This window comes from Lithobates pipiens, unplaced genomic scaffold, assembly GCF_037356315.1.
Source record: "Lithobates pipiens isolate NorthernLeopardFrog02 unplaced genomic scaffold, aLitPip1_a1.2 Scaffold_18, whole genome shotgun sequence".
Classification (NCBI taxonomy): Eukaryota; Metazoa; Chordata; class Amphibia; order Anura; family Ranidae; genus Lithobates; species Lithobates pipiens.
In genome coordinates this window covers 490220990-490238384 of record NW_027507758.1, presented here as the reverse complement: position 1 = coordinate 490238384, position 17395 = coordinate 490220990, and the positions used below count along the sequence as shown (strand labels likewise).

General features: G+C 39.0%; 2 protein-coding genes across 2 annotated transcripts in view; both read right to left on the bottom strand.

Moving 5' to 3' along the window:
- The window catches only part of LOC143988747 (uncharacterized), a 78460-nt gene extending 74238 nt beyond the window's left edge, over positions 1-4222 (bottom strand). Inside the window, exon 1 of the mRNA XM_077488571.1 lies at positions 4163-4222. The gene's annotated coding sequence lies outside the window, so the exon portion shown is untranslated. The remainder of the gene's footprint in view (positions 1-4162) is intronic.
- Positions 4223-10382: 6160 nt separating this feature from the next.
- The window catches only part of SHBG (sex hormone binding globulin), a 30020-nt gene continuing 23007 nt past the window's right edge, over positions 10383-17395 (bottom strand). Inside the window, exons 6-8 of the mRNA XM_077488569.1 lie at positions 16176-16318; positions 15478-15703; positions 10383-10864 (exon numbers count right to left, since the gene is read on the bottom strand). Coding sequence (XP_077344695.1) covers positions 10734-10864; positions 15478-15703; positions 16176-16318 — 500 coding nt within the window. The 3' untranslated portion in view covers positions 10383-10733. The remainder of the gene's footprint in view (positions 10865-15477; positions 15704-16175; positions 16319-17395) is intronic.

Sequence of the window (17395 nt, the reverse complement as noted above, 5' to 3'; positions counted from 1 at the left end):
AAAATTAAAACACATTTTTTTTTTAACAAAGTTGTCTTTTTGGCAGGAGGTGGTAGTGTTTCAATCTAGTCTAGCTACACTTCAGCTTACCCCAGACATTTCTATGTGCCTATTAAGTCTATTTGATGGCCTAGCTACTATTGTAGCTATATACATACATATATATATATATATATATATACATATATATATATATATATATATACATATATATATATATATACATATATATATATATATATATATATATATATATATATATATATATATACACACAGTATCTCACAAAAGTGAGTATACCCCTCCCATTTTTGTAAATATTTTATTATATCTTTTCATATGACAACACTGAGGAAATTATACATTTGTACAATGTAAAGTAGTAAGTGTACAGCTTGTATAACAGTGTAAATTTGCTGTCCCCTCAAAATAACTCAACACACAGCCATTAATGTCTAAACGGCTGGTAACAAAAGTGAATACACCCCTAAGTGAAAATGTCCAAATTGGGCCTAATTAGCCATTCTCCCTCCCCGGTGTCATGTGACTCGTTAGTGTTACAAGGTCTCAGGTGTGAATGGGGAGCAGGTGTGTTAAATTTGGTGTTATCACTCTCACTCTCTCACACTGGTCACTGGAAGTTCAACATGGCACCTCATGGCAAAGAACTCTCTGAGGATCTGAAAAAAAGAATTGTTGCTCTACATAAAGATGGCCTTGGCCAGTGATGGCAAACCTTGGCACCCCAAATGTTTTGGAACTACATTTCCCATGATGCTCATGCACTCTACAGTGTAGGGGAGCATCATGGGAAATGTAGTTTCAAAACATCTGGGGTGCCAAGGTTCGCCATCACTGGCCTAGGCTATAAGAAGATTGCCAAGACCCTGAAACTGAGCTGCAGCATGGTGGCCAAGACCATACAGCAGTCTAACAGGACAGTTTCCACTCAGAACAGGCCTTGTCATGGTCGATCAAAGAAGTTGAGTGCACGTGTTCATATAGACATATGAGTGCTGCCAGCATTGCTGCAGAGGTTAAAGGGGTGGGGGGTCAGCCTGTCAGTTCCCAAACCATACGCAGCATACTGCATCAAATTGGTCTGCATGGCTGTCGTCCCGGAAGGAAGCCTCCTGTAAAGATGATGCACAAGAAAGCCTGCAAACTTTTTGTTGAAGACAAGCAGACTAAGGACATGGATTACTGGAACCATGCCCTGTGGTCTGATGAGACCAAGGCAAACTTATTTGATTCAGATGGTGTCAAACGTGTGTAGTGGCAACTAGGTGAGGAGTACAAAGACAAGTGTGTTTTGCCTACAGTCAAACATGGTGGTGGGAGTGTCATGGTCTGGGGCTGCGTGAGTGCTGCCGGTGTCTTGTCAAATAGCGTCCTCCATCAGATAGTGTCCTCTGCGTACTGCGCATGCGCAGTACACAGGAACACAGATTCCGAAAATTGCCGAGGATGAACGGCGCCTGCGCCGTGAGTCCAGGTTCTATCCCCACTATCCAAGTGGACATAGAGTTAGAATAAAAAAGAGCCGAGCGCAGCGAGGCCGAGCCCGAAGCATGGCGAGCGAAGCTCGCCCGCGAGGGGCCCTCTAAAATTCACAACCCTATGTCCGCTTGGATGGTGGGGCTACCACCTCCACTCACGGCGCAGGCGCCGTTCAGCTTCGGAGATTTTCCGAAGCTTCGTCTGCTCCGTACTGCGCATGCGCAGTACGGAGTGGACACTATGTGATGCCCGGACTCTATACGCCAGAACACCGGCACTGGAGAGCTACAGTTCATTGAGGTAACCATGAATGCCAACATGTACTGTGACATACTGAAGCCGAGAATGATCACCTGCCTTTGGAAACTGGGCCGCAGGGCAGTATTCCAACATGGTAACGACCCCAAACACACCTCCAGGGCAACCACTGCCTTGCTAAAGAAGCTGAGGGTAAAGGTGATGGACTGGTCAAACATGTCTCCAGACCTAAACCCTATTGAGCATCTGTGGGGCATCCTCAAACAGAAGGTGGAGGAGCGCAAGGTCTCTAACGCCCACCAGCTCCTTGATGTCGTCATGGAGCTGGTATATTTTTATATATATATATATATATATATATATATATATATATATATATATATATATATATATATATATATATATTTAGTATACCCCGTGCTAAATCCAAAAGAAAGACTGCTGCACTATATAAAGGTGAAAATATTGCGCTGTCTATTAACCATACCACAAAAAGTGATTAAATTATTGCTGAAATTCAGTGTGAACTCAAAATCAGTACGATAATAAAAAAAATTATATATATATATATATATATATATATATATATATATATATATATTGTATAAAAAAGTATCCTCAATATAAGACAATAAATGTGAACATGTGTCCAGGTGAAAATATTATTTAAAATGAATGTCCATATCCATATAGTTTTCCAAATAAAGTAACATGAAGTGCACTGCTCCCAGTGACAAGTAAAGATGTATCTGCTTCACCAGTGTTAAGGATAAATGTACTTCTTACCAGATACTCAGGATCTCTAAGCCCTTGTACACACGGTCGGAGAATCCGTCGGAATGTGTCCTATCAGACCGTGTTGTCGGATAATCCGACTGTGTGTGGTATGCATCGGACTGAATCCATCGGAATATCCGTCGCACCCAATTTTCCAACTTGTTGGAAATATTTCCCGACCAACTGGGCCGGTCGGACATACTCCGATCATGTGTAGAGAATTTTGATCGGACCAAGTGCCACGCATGCTCAGATCAAATTCCTACATCAAAGCTATTGGCTACTAGCCTGAACGTAGTCCCATCGTAACGAAATTACGTCATCACGTTCTGAAAGATTGGATTTTTCGACAACTTTGTCCGACCGTGTGTATGCAACAGTTTCAGACAAGATCTGATGGACAAAATCCGACGGACAAAATCCGACGGATTTGGTTGTCGAAATCTCCGACCGTGTGTACAGGGGCTAAGGCTGTATTCATACCTATGCATTTTTAGTGCTTTTTGCATTTTGCAGATTTGCACTACAAAACGTGGGAAACAATGTTAAATGGACTGTAGTGCAAATCTGCAAAATGCAAAAAGCACTAAAACTACATAGGTGTGAACCCAGCCTAAATTGTAAGAGATCATGGAAAGCCTGAGATAAGTAGGTATCCTGTGTGTAGCCCTGTCTACTTAACGCACCAGCACTATTGGGAGATAGATTGTAAGCCTGATGATTAGCGTCCCAGACTGCACACATGTTTACCCTGGCTTCCTATACACCTCACACTCGGACCATGATATATGTGTTTAGCAAAAAAGGAAGGTTCAATGTGCAGGCACCATAAAGTTCTTGCTCTTTACCAGTAATGTCAACTCCCACACCTGAGCATTTTGTTGCGTAATTCCTGGGGCACGGCAATGCTCAAGATGAAAAATCTAATTTTTCCCAAGACCCGTTCACATCCTGTGATGTGTGATACTTGAAAAAAATACATGAGCTTCTTTGGGGCAGAATTACATGTTTTGGGCCCCATAGACATTATTAGGAGTGCTGAAAATGTTTCAGAAAATGTAAAATATGATGCATCAGCATTTACATGAGTAAAGTCATTCACTTCTATGGCCGGTTGTATAACTGCCCTGAAGCCCCCCCAGCCACAGGTAAACTGGCCTTTAACTTTGGGCAAATTGTATGCCTCAGTATGTCCGTGTGCATGTAGACTTATGTGTTACAATCTTGTTTGTGAGCCTGTGTACTTGCACTTAGTTACCAATATATCTGTATGAAATCTGGCAAAATAAGAACCGCCATCCAACTAAATTTAAATTTTCCTGCCTCTCTATTTCAAGCATGTATTATATGCTACAGAAAGAGATCTGAACTCTGATTAATAATTGGCAACCATAAAAACAATGTCACCAGTGTGTGTTTATAAGACTTGACAACCAGCAGTTTGCTCTAATCTGATCTAATTGAAACTTTTTTTGGTATATTTTAAAACATCCATGTGGAACATGACATTTATTGTGCTATAATATAGCAGAATTACATAAAATTTTAAATGCGCTGTTTTTTTTTGTTTTTTTAACTGTTAAAATCTATAAAGAGCTATGTGTTTATGTGACAAGATTTACAGTACCTGCTAGTGGAGATCTGGACAAGCAGAGTCTGGCAAGGAGCTGTTGTTTCTATGGTATCTACAAACATCTCAACAACAGCTCAGTGACAATGCACTTGTCTGGGCGTATTCCCACACTAGTAACATTGACTGTTCCCTGTATATCTATCAACATACAAGTCTATGAATCCTTTACTATACATATAGAAATAATACATCTGCCATAAAACAAATTAGAGTAGGCTTTTAATGGCTACTAGTACTAAATATAAGAAGAACTGTATAATCACATAACATGAACAACTGTATAATCACAGAGGGTGTTTGAAAAAACATTTTTTTATGGAATAATAAACTTTTCTTCTTTCTATTTTTTTTTGCCAGTTTTATTCTCACCCGCACATGTAAAGCTTAGAGTATGTTGGAAGAGTTGGAGAACTTGGCATGGAAGAAACAAATTGCAATGTTCAGTGTACAATAGTACTACTCTCAAATGTCATTCTTCTCAAAAACAGCTTTTTAGTTACAAGTGGTATGTGGTGTATGTGTCAGCTTCTGATTCCATATATCTCTGCAGGAGTCCAGGGGCAGAATATTACTTCAATAGTCTCCTTCACAAGTACCAGGTGTTCTCCGCCACCTTTGGTTGTTCTCGCTTCTTCTCTTGCTTTAAAAATACAATAGTAATAAAGTATGACTACTTCATACTGTGCAAAACAAGGTTCTTAAGGTACATGTAAAGCCAAACTTTTGGGTAGAGTAAAGAGCCATAGACCTCTCCATTTTTTTCCCATTGGGAGAGATTTTCATCAAAAAGGAGATCCAGTCATTTTTGTGTTCATTAAAAGTCAGTAGCTACAAAAACTCTCCCATTATTCAGCGATGTGCTCATCTGAGCTGTTTCTTCCCTTGGTCTTCTGTCCCAGATGCCGGAATCTCAACTGTGTGCATTCGGGTGTGACAGCTTGTGGCTTCACAGCCGGGTGCCCGCTGCACATTGTGAATGATACCACAGTCTTCTTCTAGGACCTGTGAAGTATACCTTAAGACTGCGGGGAGGGAGGGGAGAGAGGAGAACTTCTGCTTGGATTGCCTAGGTGACCTGAGCGAAAGTGGCAGCAAGTACCTGTCAACACCAGGCGTGGCAGCCATCTGAAATTTTTAGGTTGCTTACACAGCTTTAGGCCTGGACCCCCCCCCCCCCCCCCGAGCCTGACAACCAACATTCCCTAGGGTTTTTCCCACGGGCCGTCCTACCGAATCCGCACACTGCCCACCCCACCTGTATGCGCTCAGCCCCCCTCAATCCTGTATAAATGTCAGCCCCCCTCCACACACACCACACACACACACACACACACACACACACTTGTATACATTGGCAGCTGGTCTTCAACATTTTTTTCGGGGGTGGGGGGGGGATGCACATAAACTAAAAAAGAAAAAATGAATTGCAGCTTCACTGTACCCATCAAATGCAGCCACTGTGCCCATCAATTGCAGCCACTGTGCCATCAAACGCAGCCACTGTGCCCCATCAAATGCAGCCACTGTGCTATCAAATGCAGCCACTGTGCCCATCAAATACAGCCATTGTGCCCATCAAATACAGCCATTGTGCCCATCAAATGCTGCTACTGTGCCATTAAATGCTGCCACTGTGCCCATCAAATGATGCCACTGTGCCATCAATTACTGCCACTGTGCCTATCAAATGCTGCCACTGTGCCCATCAAATGCTGCCACTGTGCCATCAAATGTCAACACTGTGCCCATCAAATGCCGCCACTGTGCCCATCAATGTGGTTGGAATGTCCGACTGTGTGTATGGGGCATTAGTGTTTCTGCTGGCAGCCCTAGGGTCACTGATTAAAATCCCAATCAGGACCCAACCTGCCTGGAATTTGCATGTTCTTCCTGTGCTTGCCTGGATTTCTTTTGGATACTCTAGTTTCTTCCCACACTCCAAAGACATGTTTATATGTAAACTAGCACTAGTAAGTGACCTTAGATTGTGAATTTCTTGAGACAGGTACTGATGTGAATGTACAATATATGTGTAAACCACGGCATTCATTGTTGGCACTATATATAATACATAGTTGTGCTCATAACTTTACATACCCTGACAGAATTTTTGATTTCTTGGCCAGTTTTCAGAGAATATAAATGATAATATGGAGCTGTGAAAACAATACTACATGGTCCCTACTATATGAATTCTATACTAATACCATTCAATAAGAAAACCTTTTTTTTTTTTTTCTTTCTTTTTACTGAGAGTTTCAGTGTTGGACTGCAAGTAAAAATAAGCCTACTATATAAAATGCACGTACACCAGTGTAATTTTTGTATATTCCCAGTCCTTGCAAATATCAATGGATCAATTAATTACTTTGGCATCTCTATGGGAAATTTCTTCTGAAGATAAGTGTTGTAGGGGACAACCTGTGACCTCTGCAGTCATAATCAAAGCGAATAAGTCTTGAATAGTTCTAGAACTTTTTAAAATAATATGCCTCTCAATGAGAGCAGTAATAAACCCAAAGCAAACATGTATTATATTGCAACTTATCAATGCTTAGATGTGATGATTGCATTTGTTTTATTTTTTTAGGTTTTCTTTTTTCTATTTTTTATCTGGTGATCCTGCTAGAAAGTCTGTTGTTTTTCAGAAGAACAAGCTCTCTTCCAGATGTATCTATTTTTTTTTAGGGATAAGACAAACCATTTAACACTGACAGGGGTGCTTACAATGATCAGCTTTTATTTATATACAATTGTGCTCATAAGTTTACATACCCTGGCAGAATTTATGATTTGTTGGCCATTTTTCAGAGAATATGAATCATAATACGAAATTTTTCTTTCATTCATGGTTAGTGTTTGGCTGAAGCCACTTATTATCAATCAACTGTGTTTTCTCTTTTTAATTCATAATGACAACAGAAAATACCCAAATTAACCAAAGTTTACATATCCCAGTTCTTAATACTGTGCATTTCTCCCTTTAACATCAATGGCAGCTTGAAATCTTTTTCCTGGCAGTTGTGGCTAACATTTTAGTTGGTCTACCTGTCCGTGGTTTGGTTTCAACAGAACCCCACATTTTCTACTTCTTGATTAGAGTTTGAACACTGCTGATTGGCATTCTCAATTCCTTGGATATCTTTTTATATCGCTTTCCTGTTTTATAAAGTTCAATTACCCTTTCCTGCAGATCTTTTGACAATTCTTTTGCTTTCCCCATGACTCAGAATCCAGAAACGTCAGTGAAGCACTAGATAGAAGATGCAAGGGTCTGTCATGAGTCCAGAAACTCATTGACCTTTTATAGAACCACACACTAATTACAAGCAAACAGATCACAGTTGATGATGGTTACCTTTACTAGACATTCAAACCCCTTTGTGTCAATTTGTGTGCATGCTATCAGGCCAAAATCACCAGGGTATGTAAACTTTTGATCAGGGTAATTTTGGTAGTTTCTGTTGCCATTATGATTTAAAAAGAGTAAACACAGCTGATTGATAATAAATGGCTTCAGCCAAACACTAACCATGAGTGAAAGAAACGTTTTTGTGTTATCATTCATATTCTCTGAAAAATGGCCAAGAAATCATAAATTCTGCCAGGGTATGTAAACTTATGAGCACAACTGTATATATATATATATATATATATATATATATATATATATATATATATATATATATATATTTTTTTTTTTTTATGACCAAATTAAAAGGTTCAGTCTTTGGAAGGTGTGTATTAGTTACGTTTAGGCCATGGAGATAAGTCAAATATTTCCAATTTATCAATGTCCAGAATAACCAAACAACACAATACTGAATTCCCACCAGAGAACCAGGCTGGGTGGTTGTGGCACTAGTGGCTACTGTAAACTTGGGGACCAGGCTGAGTAGCGGTGTTAATACCTGTACTGTTATTTAGGGATTACATTGGATGCTGGTACTGTTAATTTAGAGATACAGCTAGGTATAGAGATACCTGTATGAATAGGGGTTGCCCTAGCAAGTACGATAAAGTGTGGACAAAGTAGCTGGATAAGCCGTATACAGTATAGAATGCCAATGGGGGCTATTGTGTATAATATGTGCACTCCCATATGAGAAATATTTGGGGCTATTGGAGAAAGAAGGAATTATTGTCTACTGTAATTTGTTAGTTCTTTATTTATTTTTCTATTTTCCTTCCCTTTTGGATTAATAATTCATATATCAGATTTTTGAAATTCTTACATTTTTGGATCAATGTAATTAGATTGGTGATAGTACTTTTATCTTGGGGACCAGTCCAGGTGGTGGTAAGCCATAGCGGTACTGTTACCTTGGTAACTAAGCTATTCTGTGGTACTATTGTTACCTCGGGGACCAGGCTTGGTGGTGAAGAGTGGGATGAGTGTATCATTGTTATGTCAATAGAACCTCCAAAAGGGACTTATACTTAACAAATGATCTCCTTCTTGATTTTCTTAAATACCTCTTGCTTAAAAAGGGGATGGCATCGAGCATCATTTACATTATGGAGTGATGTGATATTATATGGATGTGTATCTATTAGTCCTAGTGCTAATTTTCCCAAAATACGTGCATATAATGTGTATTTTTGTTAAATCTCCTTCCGTAGTAGGTTGTCACAAAAAATTTACTTTGCCCATATATACACAGCACAATATACCATTTAACCATAGTTTTCTTTAAAAAAAAAAAATGTTCACTTTAATTTAAAGTGCAGATCTAAGTGCAGATCTAAATGTGTTTTAATTATCTGCAAACTATAATTTCTCTTGTTTCTTTATATTCCGTTATTTCTGTTATGTAGGATATATAGGGTAATGCCTGTTAAAATGCACACATATGTGTTTGGAATAAGAAAGTATCTATTGTAAATATGGTAAAACTCATCAGAAAGTAAAGACAAAAAGAAAAAGATTTTTTTTTTTAAATAGAGGGAAAAGGAGGAGGATAAAAAGAAAGGAATGAGCAGGGGGATGCAGACTAGATTTAATGTGAATAAATGAACAATGAGCTAGTTATCTGTTTGTAAGTGAATTTCGTTTTGTTTGAGTTTTTGAATATGGAATTCTCACACCTATTTTATAATAATACCTTAAAAATAATTATAAATACCCAATATGTTGCTGCCCATTGTGCCCTAAGTGGTTGCATCCATGCCACACAATATAAATACAATATTACACCACCTTCCTTATGATTGTATAATCAACATGCAGTTTCTTGAAAAACACACATATTGGCTTAAAAATTAGTTTATTTTTATCAAATTAGCCATCATGAAGGTAAAAGGCTTCCATGTCTGCTGATTAAATTTTACATATTTGTATATAGAATATTGTGCCAAAAGCCAGAAACAGTTGAGTATTTGTAGATTAGTTCTATAATCAGCCATTACTAATACAATGTATTACATAGTATAATATTTATATTTAATCAGCTATTTACTAACGATTGTGCAGTTTAGGAACATTGTACTGTTGACTTATTTTATAATGACAGCATCCATTTTTTCCCCAAAAAACAATAAGGCTATTCAATAAGAATTAAAGCAGATTTATAGGCAAAACTTTTTTTTTTTTCATTTTGGATAGAGCAAGGGGATTTTTTAATATATGTGTCCCATTGCGGAGATTTCCCTTCACTTCCTGTTCCATAGCCAAACAGGAAGTGAGAGGAAATTCCTAGAAATTAAAGTGGTTGTATAGTCAAAATGTTAACTTTTACCTACAGGTAAGCCGATAATAAGGCTTACCTGTAGGTAAAAATAATATCTCCTAAACCTGTACAGTTTGGGAGATATTCCCCTCACAATGAGCACATGGGATTCTCGGCTGAAAGTCCTACAGACTCCAGACTTTGCCGGAAAAAAGTCTCCAGCATGCATGCGCGGGAGTGACATCGAGGCTCCAGCCACTCACAGCGATGGACCCGCGATACTCGGAAGACACGCCGAGGCAACATGTCAGCTCCCTTGGCATGGACCAGGTGAGTTACCGACGCCTCGTTCTAAGGTATTTCATAATGAGCTAGTATCTGGTGCATACTAGCTCATTATGCCTTTTGCCTTGCAGGTGTATAAAAAAAAAGAATTTTGGGGTATACAACTGCTTTAAGGTCACCAGAACTAGTGTCCCCAATGGAAGATTTCCCCTATATTACTTTTTTGAGGACAACTTAAAATTTTACACCCAAAATAAAAAAAAAATAAGTTTTGCCTTTAGTTATACTTTAAGCACAATATTAATCAATATAAGGCAGAAGAGGCATTGACTGATATCTGTGATCCAATGGCAATCGGAAGGGCCATTACTCTTGAACAAGCGCAATGCTCACCACAAAGTAATCTGCTAATATAGTAGATCCTAGATACCCACTGGGAAACTTAAACTGGTTTCACCATAAGGCCAGCCTAAAAAATTCTGTGACCTAAACAACCTAAAACAAATCATTTTAAACATTTTTTAGATATAAAAATGTAAAGAAATCTTCTACAAAAGGTTATTTAAAAAATCAATATGTTGGGGGTCAAGCATCATATATTTGGGTCCTAATTATATTGCTATAGGACAACTGTGACTGCGGACATGAGGGTGCTTGTACTGGGCTGTATCAAGGTCTACGGCTGTTCCTTGCAGACCGATCTTCATACACCCTGAAAAATGGCTTCCTTGTTCTGAATGTTCTGAAAAAGACATGGGAAATTACAAATTATAAGTAGAAATTGTAAATTAAAACTATAACATAACCTGCCCTCTGTCTCTTTGACCCCTTTCACACTGGGTCGTTTTGCAGGAGCTATTGCGCTAAAAATATAAAAACACCAAATATCCACGCTTAGGAAGAAAGAACTGCAGCCACCCTAATTGGGAGCACCACCTAGGTGGAACCCAGAAATATAAAGGTCTACAAAGGGAAATTGGCGCTGTTCAAAAAATGATGTGTAAAAATGTAAAATCAATCCACTGTTATGAATATTGCCACCACTTGATATAAAGTGAATAGTTGAATAGTGCTATATATATATATATATATATATATATATATATATATATATATATGCGAACTAAAATGTATAAAAAGTATTAAAAAATAAAAAGTATATATATATATATATAGACAGTATTACTCCAAAAAAAAAAAATGACAGGTGCTAAGTGCTTAGTGACTCAATCTCAACCTAAGAAAAAAAAAAAAGTCATATAAAAAGTCATATAAAAAGCGATTTCCCTTTGTAGACCTTTATATTGCGCTTTAAATAGTATCTGCAAACCGACCTGAAACAGCCGCTGCTGTTTCTCCAGTGGACTGTAAAAAAAGTCCTGCTAGCAGCATTTTTGGAGCGGTGAAGGAATGGTGTATGCACCGCTCCTTCACCGCTCCTGCCCATTGAAATCAATGGGGCACCGCGGCTATACCGCAGGCAAAGAACCTTTGCGGTGGTTTTTAACCCTTTCCCGCCAGCTAGCGGCCCAAATAGCGCCGTAAATCCGATGGTAAAGCGCCGCTAAAAATAGCAGCGCTTTACCGCTGACACACCTCCAGCCCCAGTGGGAAAAGAGCCTTATAAGGGTTTCACAACATTAAAAATATTTTTAACCACTTCAATGCATTCTACCCCCTCTCTTCCCAGCCCAATTTTAAGCTTTCAGCACTCTCACACTTTGAATGACAATTGCGCGGACATGCAACACTGTACCTAAACTACATTTTTTGCAATTTGTTTGCACAAATAGAGCTTTATTTTACTGGCATTTAATCACCACTGGGTTTAAATTTTTTTGTAAATAAATGAAAAAAGATTGAAAATAAAAAATAAAAAAAACTTGTTTTATTTTGCAAATAAATAATTGTTCTTCATAAATTTAGCCCAAAATGTTTTCTGCTACATTTCTTGGTAAAAATAACCCAAATCAGTGTACATTTTTTAATCTGTCTGAAAGTTATAGAGTCCACAAACTATGGTATATATTTGAAAATTGATTAATCCTGATATACTGATGGCCTATATAATTTTTTGAGGCCCTAAAATGCCAGGACAGTACAAATACCCCCTAAATTACCCTTTTTTGGGAAGTAGATAGTCCGGGGTATTGAGTAAGAGGCATGGCGGGTTTTTTGAAGTTGTACTTTTTTGTCATAATTTTTGGGGAAAAACTCACACTTTTTTTTGCACACTTTCACCAGTGCAGTACAACATCATCATATAACTGGTGTGGCGGTGATCATGTATACTGACAGTATGAAATCTTTTTTTTTATGATTTTACATTTTTTTTAATGATTTTTTTTTAACACACTGTAACCAGAGCAATATAATGTTACCATATTAACATAGTACTGCTCTGGGAAAGTGATCAGTATTTTATTTTATTTTTTACACATTATGTTTGCTTATAGAAGTGGATTAAATTGCTATAAGCAAGCATTTTACTGAATGAAACAAATGTATTCAGTCTGTTTTGTTTGTGATTAGCTGTGATTGGTCAAAGCTAATCACATGGTACAGATGGGCTGGGCTGTCTGCACCATGTGATCAAATTGACCAATCACAGCTAGCAACACAATTGTACACATTGGATGGCATGAAAGGAAGCCATCTATTGTGTACAACTGCCATGTGACCTGCTCCGATTCGTTAGGGTGGTCACATGGTACTGAAAGCGACAGCAAGCCGATATACCGATTAGTCATCGGCTATGTCCTGTGGCCGGTGACAGATCGTGCTGCTGCGCAGCCCCGCGGCCACGCAAATGGCTCTTTCTGAGAGGACATCATATGATGTCCACTCAGGATAACAAATTCACAGCTCCGGCCTAGAGACAAATGCCAGCTGGGAGTGGTTAAAGTAGGGGTGTCTAACCTTTTGATAATCCTGGATCACATTAGAAGAAGAGGAATTGTCTTGGGTCACCCATAAAATTCACTATCAAAAAAACTGTATAAACACAATCTGAAAATCAGCTGGTTGTCCAAACAGAAGCCTGTCCAACAGAAGCCTGTCTCACAACCGGCTCCTGTCAAACGGACATGCTGGCAAGCCAATATCCGACCAGAAGCCGATCAGCACTGGCATCCAATGGCTGTGAGCACTAATCAGTGTGTTGTGGCATAGAGGCTATTCCCCATCAGAATGCAATAGAACAGAGGGGGAGATCACCGTACTAATATCGCTTGTATTAGTATGGAGATTTGTCCATTTTTTTTTCATTCAGCCAGCTGGGATGAACGAAAAAAATAAACTAAGGGTGTGTACCCAGCTTTAGGATAACTGATCGTCAGAAAAAGTCAGGCCAATCAGATTTCAACTATGTGCTCTGTGGGGAGGTGGGGGGGAGGTTGTGGGTGGGAGAGAAACTGAAATCTAGGGGGGCACAGCCCACCATAGCACCCTGCTAGATCCAGCCATGCGGCACTTGCTTACCTGAGGAGTCCCTGCATTCACTGCCACCAGTGCTATACCAAGCACAGCATCCCTTCAGACATCCCTGTGTCTGGATTGTTCATGATGGCTGCAGCTGCCATGGCATCCCTCCAGAGGTGCCCAAGCCACAAGCCACTTGGGCAGCATGCGGCCCATGGGCTGGATACCATTGATTTAAATGTTTTTCGTTTTAGATGGAGAGAAGAGGGAGTAGAACTCCTGTCAGTTTTTTTATTGCTGTCTGTCCCTGTTAGGGATATTCATTCTCTCCATGTGTTCTTTTTACCAAGTGAAAATGAAAAAAATACCAAATTTTCGGTCATCACCAGAACAAGAATACAGGGGAAATCTTTCAATGGGGACACTAGTGACCCTGTAATAACCCAGGATTTTTTATTTTGAGGGTTTTACTCCCACTTTCTGTTTTGCCTATGGGACAGGAAGTGAAGGGAAATCTCCACTACAGGATACATGGTATTATTTTAAAATTATATTGCCAAAACAGCAATGCCCACTATTTGGTCCACAGGCAAGTAGACATTGTGGAAAGTCCAACACCTCCCACAACTTGGGTGCAAAAATGTCTCAAACAAAGTCTTCTTAAGTGCATCTATCTAAACCCAAGAATAAATTGCAGTATACCAGTACTTAGATGTGGTAGCTGCATTGATTTTCTTATGTAGTAACCTAAAATCTCAAACAATGTTATTTGCTTTCCCCGCTATCTTTTGTGAACTATAAAAATCCTTTTTCCCCATATGTGATGAGGGAGAGGTGTAATCCTAGGGTGACAACACTGCTCCTCTAGCGAAACAATATGGTGAGTGAGCTGCATTGTCAGGAGGTTTGTACCTGGCAGGACCACCAAGTCAAAATAAAAGGGACAATGCCTGAAAAGAAATAAAAAGAAGAAGAAACAATGCAGCCAACACATCTAAGAACTGGTAAGTTAAAATATGTTACATTGTTGTTTGGGGCTTAACTTTAAAGAGGAAGTAAAGGGAAAAAAATATAAAACATACCCTGCAAGGCAAAGGCATAATGAGCCAATATGCATAGCATACTAGCTCATTATGAATAACTTACCTGAGAACGAAGCCCCCGAAGCGGTCCTCCGTCTTCCTCTTCGCCGCTGCCATGGATCCCAGAGCGACTTCACTCCCAAAGCTGACACTCGCGGCATATAGCTGTGGCCTGCCCAGTGCGCCTGCGCGCCGCTGTCTACGGCGAATGCGCTGTAGACAGTGGTGGCTGTCTTCGTGTAAATATCTCCTAAACCGTATAGGTTTAGGAGATATTTCTTGGACCTACAGGTAAGCCTTAATCTAGGTCAAAGTGGTTTGTAAGGGTTTACAACCACTTTAATGTTCTCTTCATGAAGCCATTATTATACTAAATGTATATGTAAAGCTTGACATGCTCTAGTTATGCTAAAATGAATAAGTAGCATTTCCAGCTGTACTGGAAGCCCCAAAGCAAGAGTATTCTAAAGGATAGGCCCTTGTATCACGAATCTTTCATTTTGCTACCAGAAAGTACATTAAAATACCAGGAGTGTGTAATGTGGTGCCATTAATAAAAACACTTTTGCTGGTAAATCCTGATATAACAACCTATTTAGATGCACTGATACTTTTTGAACCTTAGGATATATGTTAAGGGGCATACTTTATTCAAAAGAGTGATGCATGCAAAATAGGGATGCTATGCCTGCTGATGCTGATAATGAGGCTGCCATGAGTAGGAGAGCCAAGATTTATTTAAATCAAGACCTATATAATTATGTTTATACCTATGCACCATATACAAATGGGCATGGAAGCTTACAGAGAACCCAGATGTCAAACATCTAGGCAGATGAGGGTTGTCATTTACCTGCCATGCCACCAACAGAAATGTATGCATTAGGATCCACCCATGTATCTTCCAAAGCTTTGAAATCAGCAGGTGGTATGTCCATAGAGGATGTTGCTTCCTCTGTTTTCAGCACAAGCCGATTTGCCTGTATCTGAACATCCACAGTGTGCCAGTCTTTAAGGCAAATACCAGATGGGAATGTCACGGAATGTGCTAGTTTGTCCAGTAGAGAGGCTTCTAGTACCTGAGGATGAACAAGGATCATTAAAAGAAGGCAGAAAATAAATAATTAATACACTGGTGAATTAATAAAAGCCAGAGAAGTACAGACATACCCCACTTTTAAGTACACAATGGGGTTTATTTACTAAAGCTGGAAAGCGCAAAACCAGGCTCAGTTCTGCATAGAACCCAATGAGCTTCTAACCTCAGCTTGTTCAATTAAGCGTTGGTAATAAAACCTGGAGGCTCATTGGTTTTTATGCAGAAGTGAGCCTGATTTTGCACTTTCCAGCTTTAGTAAATAAACCCCATTATGTGCTTAAAAGTGGGGTATGCCTGTACAAGTTTTCAGATTTCCAGTTCATTTCTACAGCTTAAAAAACAAAAACAAACATTTTCTGACTGTTTTCTGTATTCAGTAACATTTTCCCTGTCTGTTCTTTTACCCAGTTTTAGTAGTCAGCCCAATTGCAGCAGGTTAGTATTGTGTATACCTGTTTCTGACCATCCAAGGTTATGGTCAATGCTGAGGTATTGCCTGCACCATATAGGGCAAAGAGGAGCCCACCATCCTCTAGGACTCGGAATGACAGTTGAATCAATAGATGCCAGGGTCCATGTGTATGTAATGGGAATGCTATGAGGGACCCAGAAGAAATTATTAAAGAACAATTTATCAGAAACACAGACGTAATACACCAGATTAAACATGGAAATTTAAAGAACAGAAGACAAGCCACGTAGCCTTATTGAACATTTTTGATACAAACAAAAAATACATTTATTCAGAAAAAAACAGCTATAAGGATCTTGAAGTTTTGGTATCCAGTTGTAATGGTTTTTATTTATTTATTAACGTAAAACTAAAGTCAAAACATTTTTTTCCATCAGAGTAGGGGAGGGTTATAACCCTTGTCAGGTTTTTTTTTGCCACCTGTGTCCCATTGGGGAGATTAAGGTCCTATATCCACAACAGGATATGAAAGGAAATCCCTCTAAAGTGAGGGAATCCCTGGTTGCCCCTATTGGAGGATTTCCCCTCAATTTCGGTTCTGGTGTCAACCCAAAACATGGGATTTTCTGTGACTTTTGGTGATAACGGTAAACGTGACAAATAGAGAGGGTTAATCTCCTTAACAGGGACACAGGCAGCAATACAAATCTGACAGGTGTTCTAATCCCTCTCCACTTAGTCCAAAACAAAAAAAAGTTTTCCCTTTTAGTTATACTTTAATGTTTTTATGTTTTGGATAAATATCTGGGGCAGCATTAACAAAAATCACAGGAATTGTTTTCAGATTTTTCCTTTTTATTTCTAATTTAGAAATATAAATGTATGAATTTAACTTTCCTACAATAGTCTTTCTGTCCTAAAAAAATATATTGTGCATTAAAATGTACTTCAGGCAAAGTGCTTTTGGCAGCATTTACTGCTACTTGGAGGGCTGGTTAAGAGATTTACTCCTACAGTTTATCCTGCTGACAATGCTTTTCACCAGACAGTTGTATGCAGGTTGTTGTGTGAGTTCATCAATTTTCTATGATACCACAGCTCACACAAACAACAAAAAAATATACCTACTCCCAAGCACACTGTAATAAAAAATATATTGCCTTTGCAGTGCACTGGAAGCAATACGTTAGAAGCATTTTGTGTCCCTTGGATACACTTTGAAGATCTATTACCACAACAATCTGATGTGGCAAAAACTGC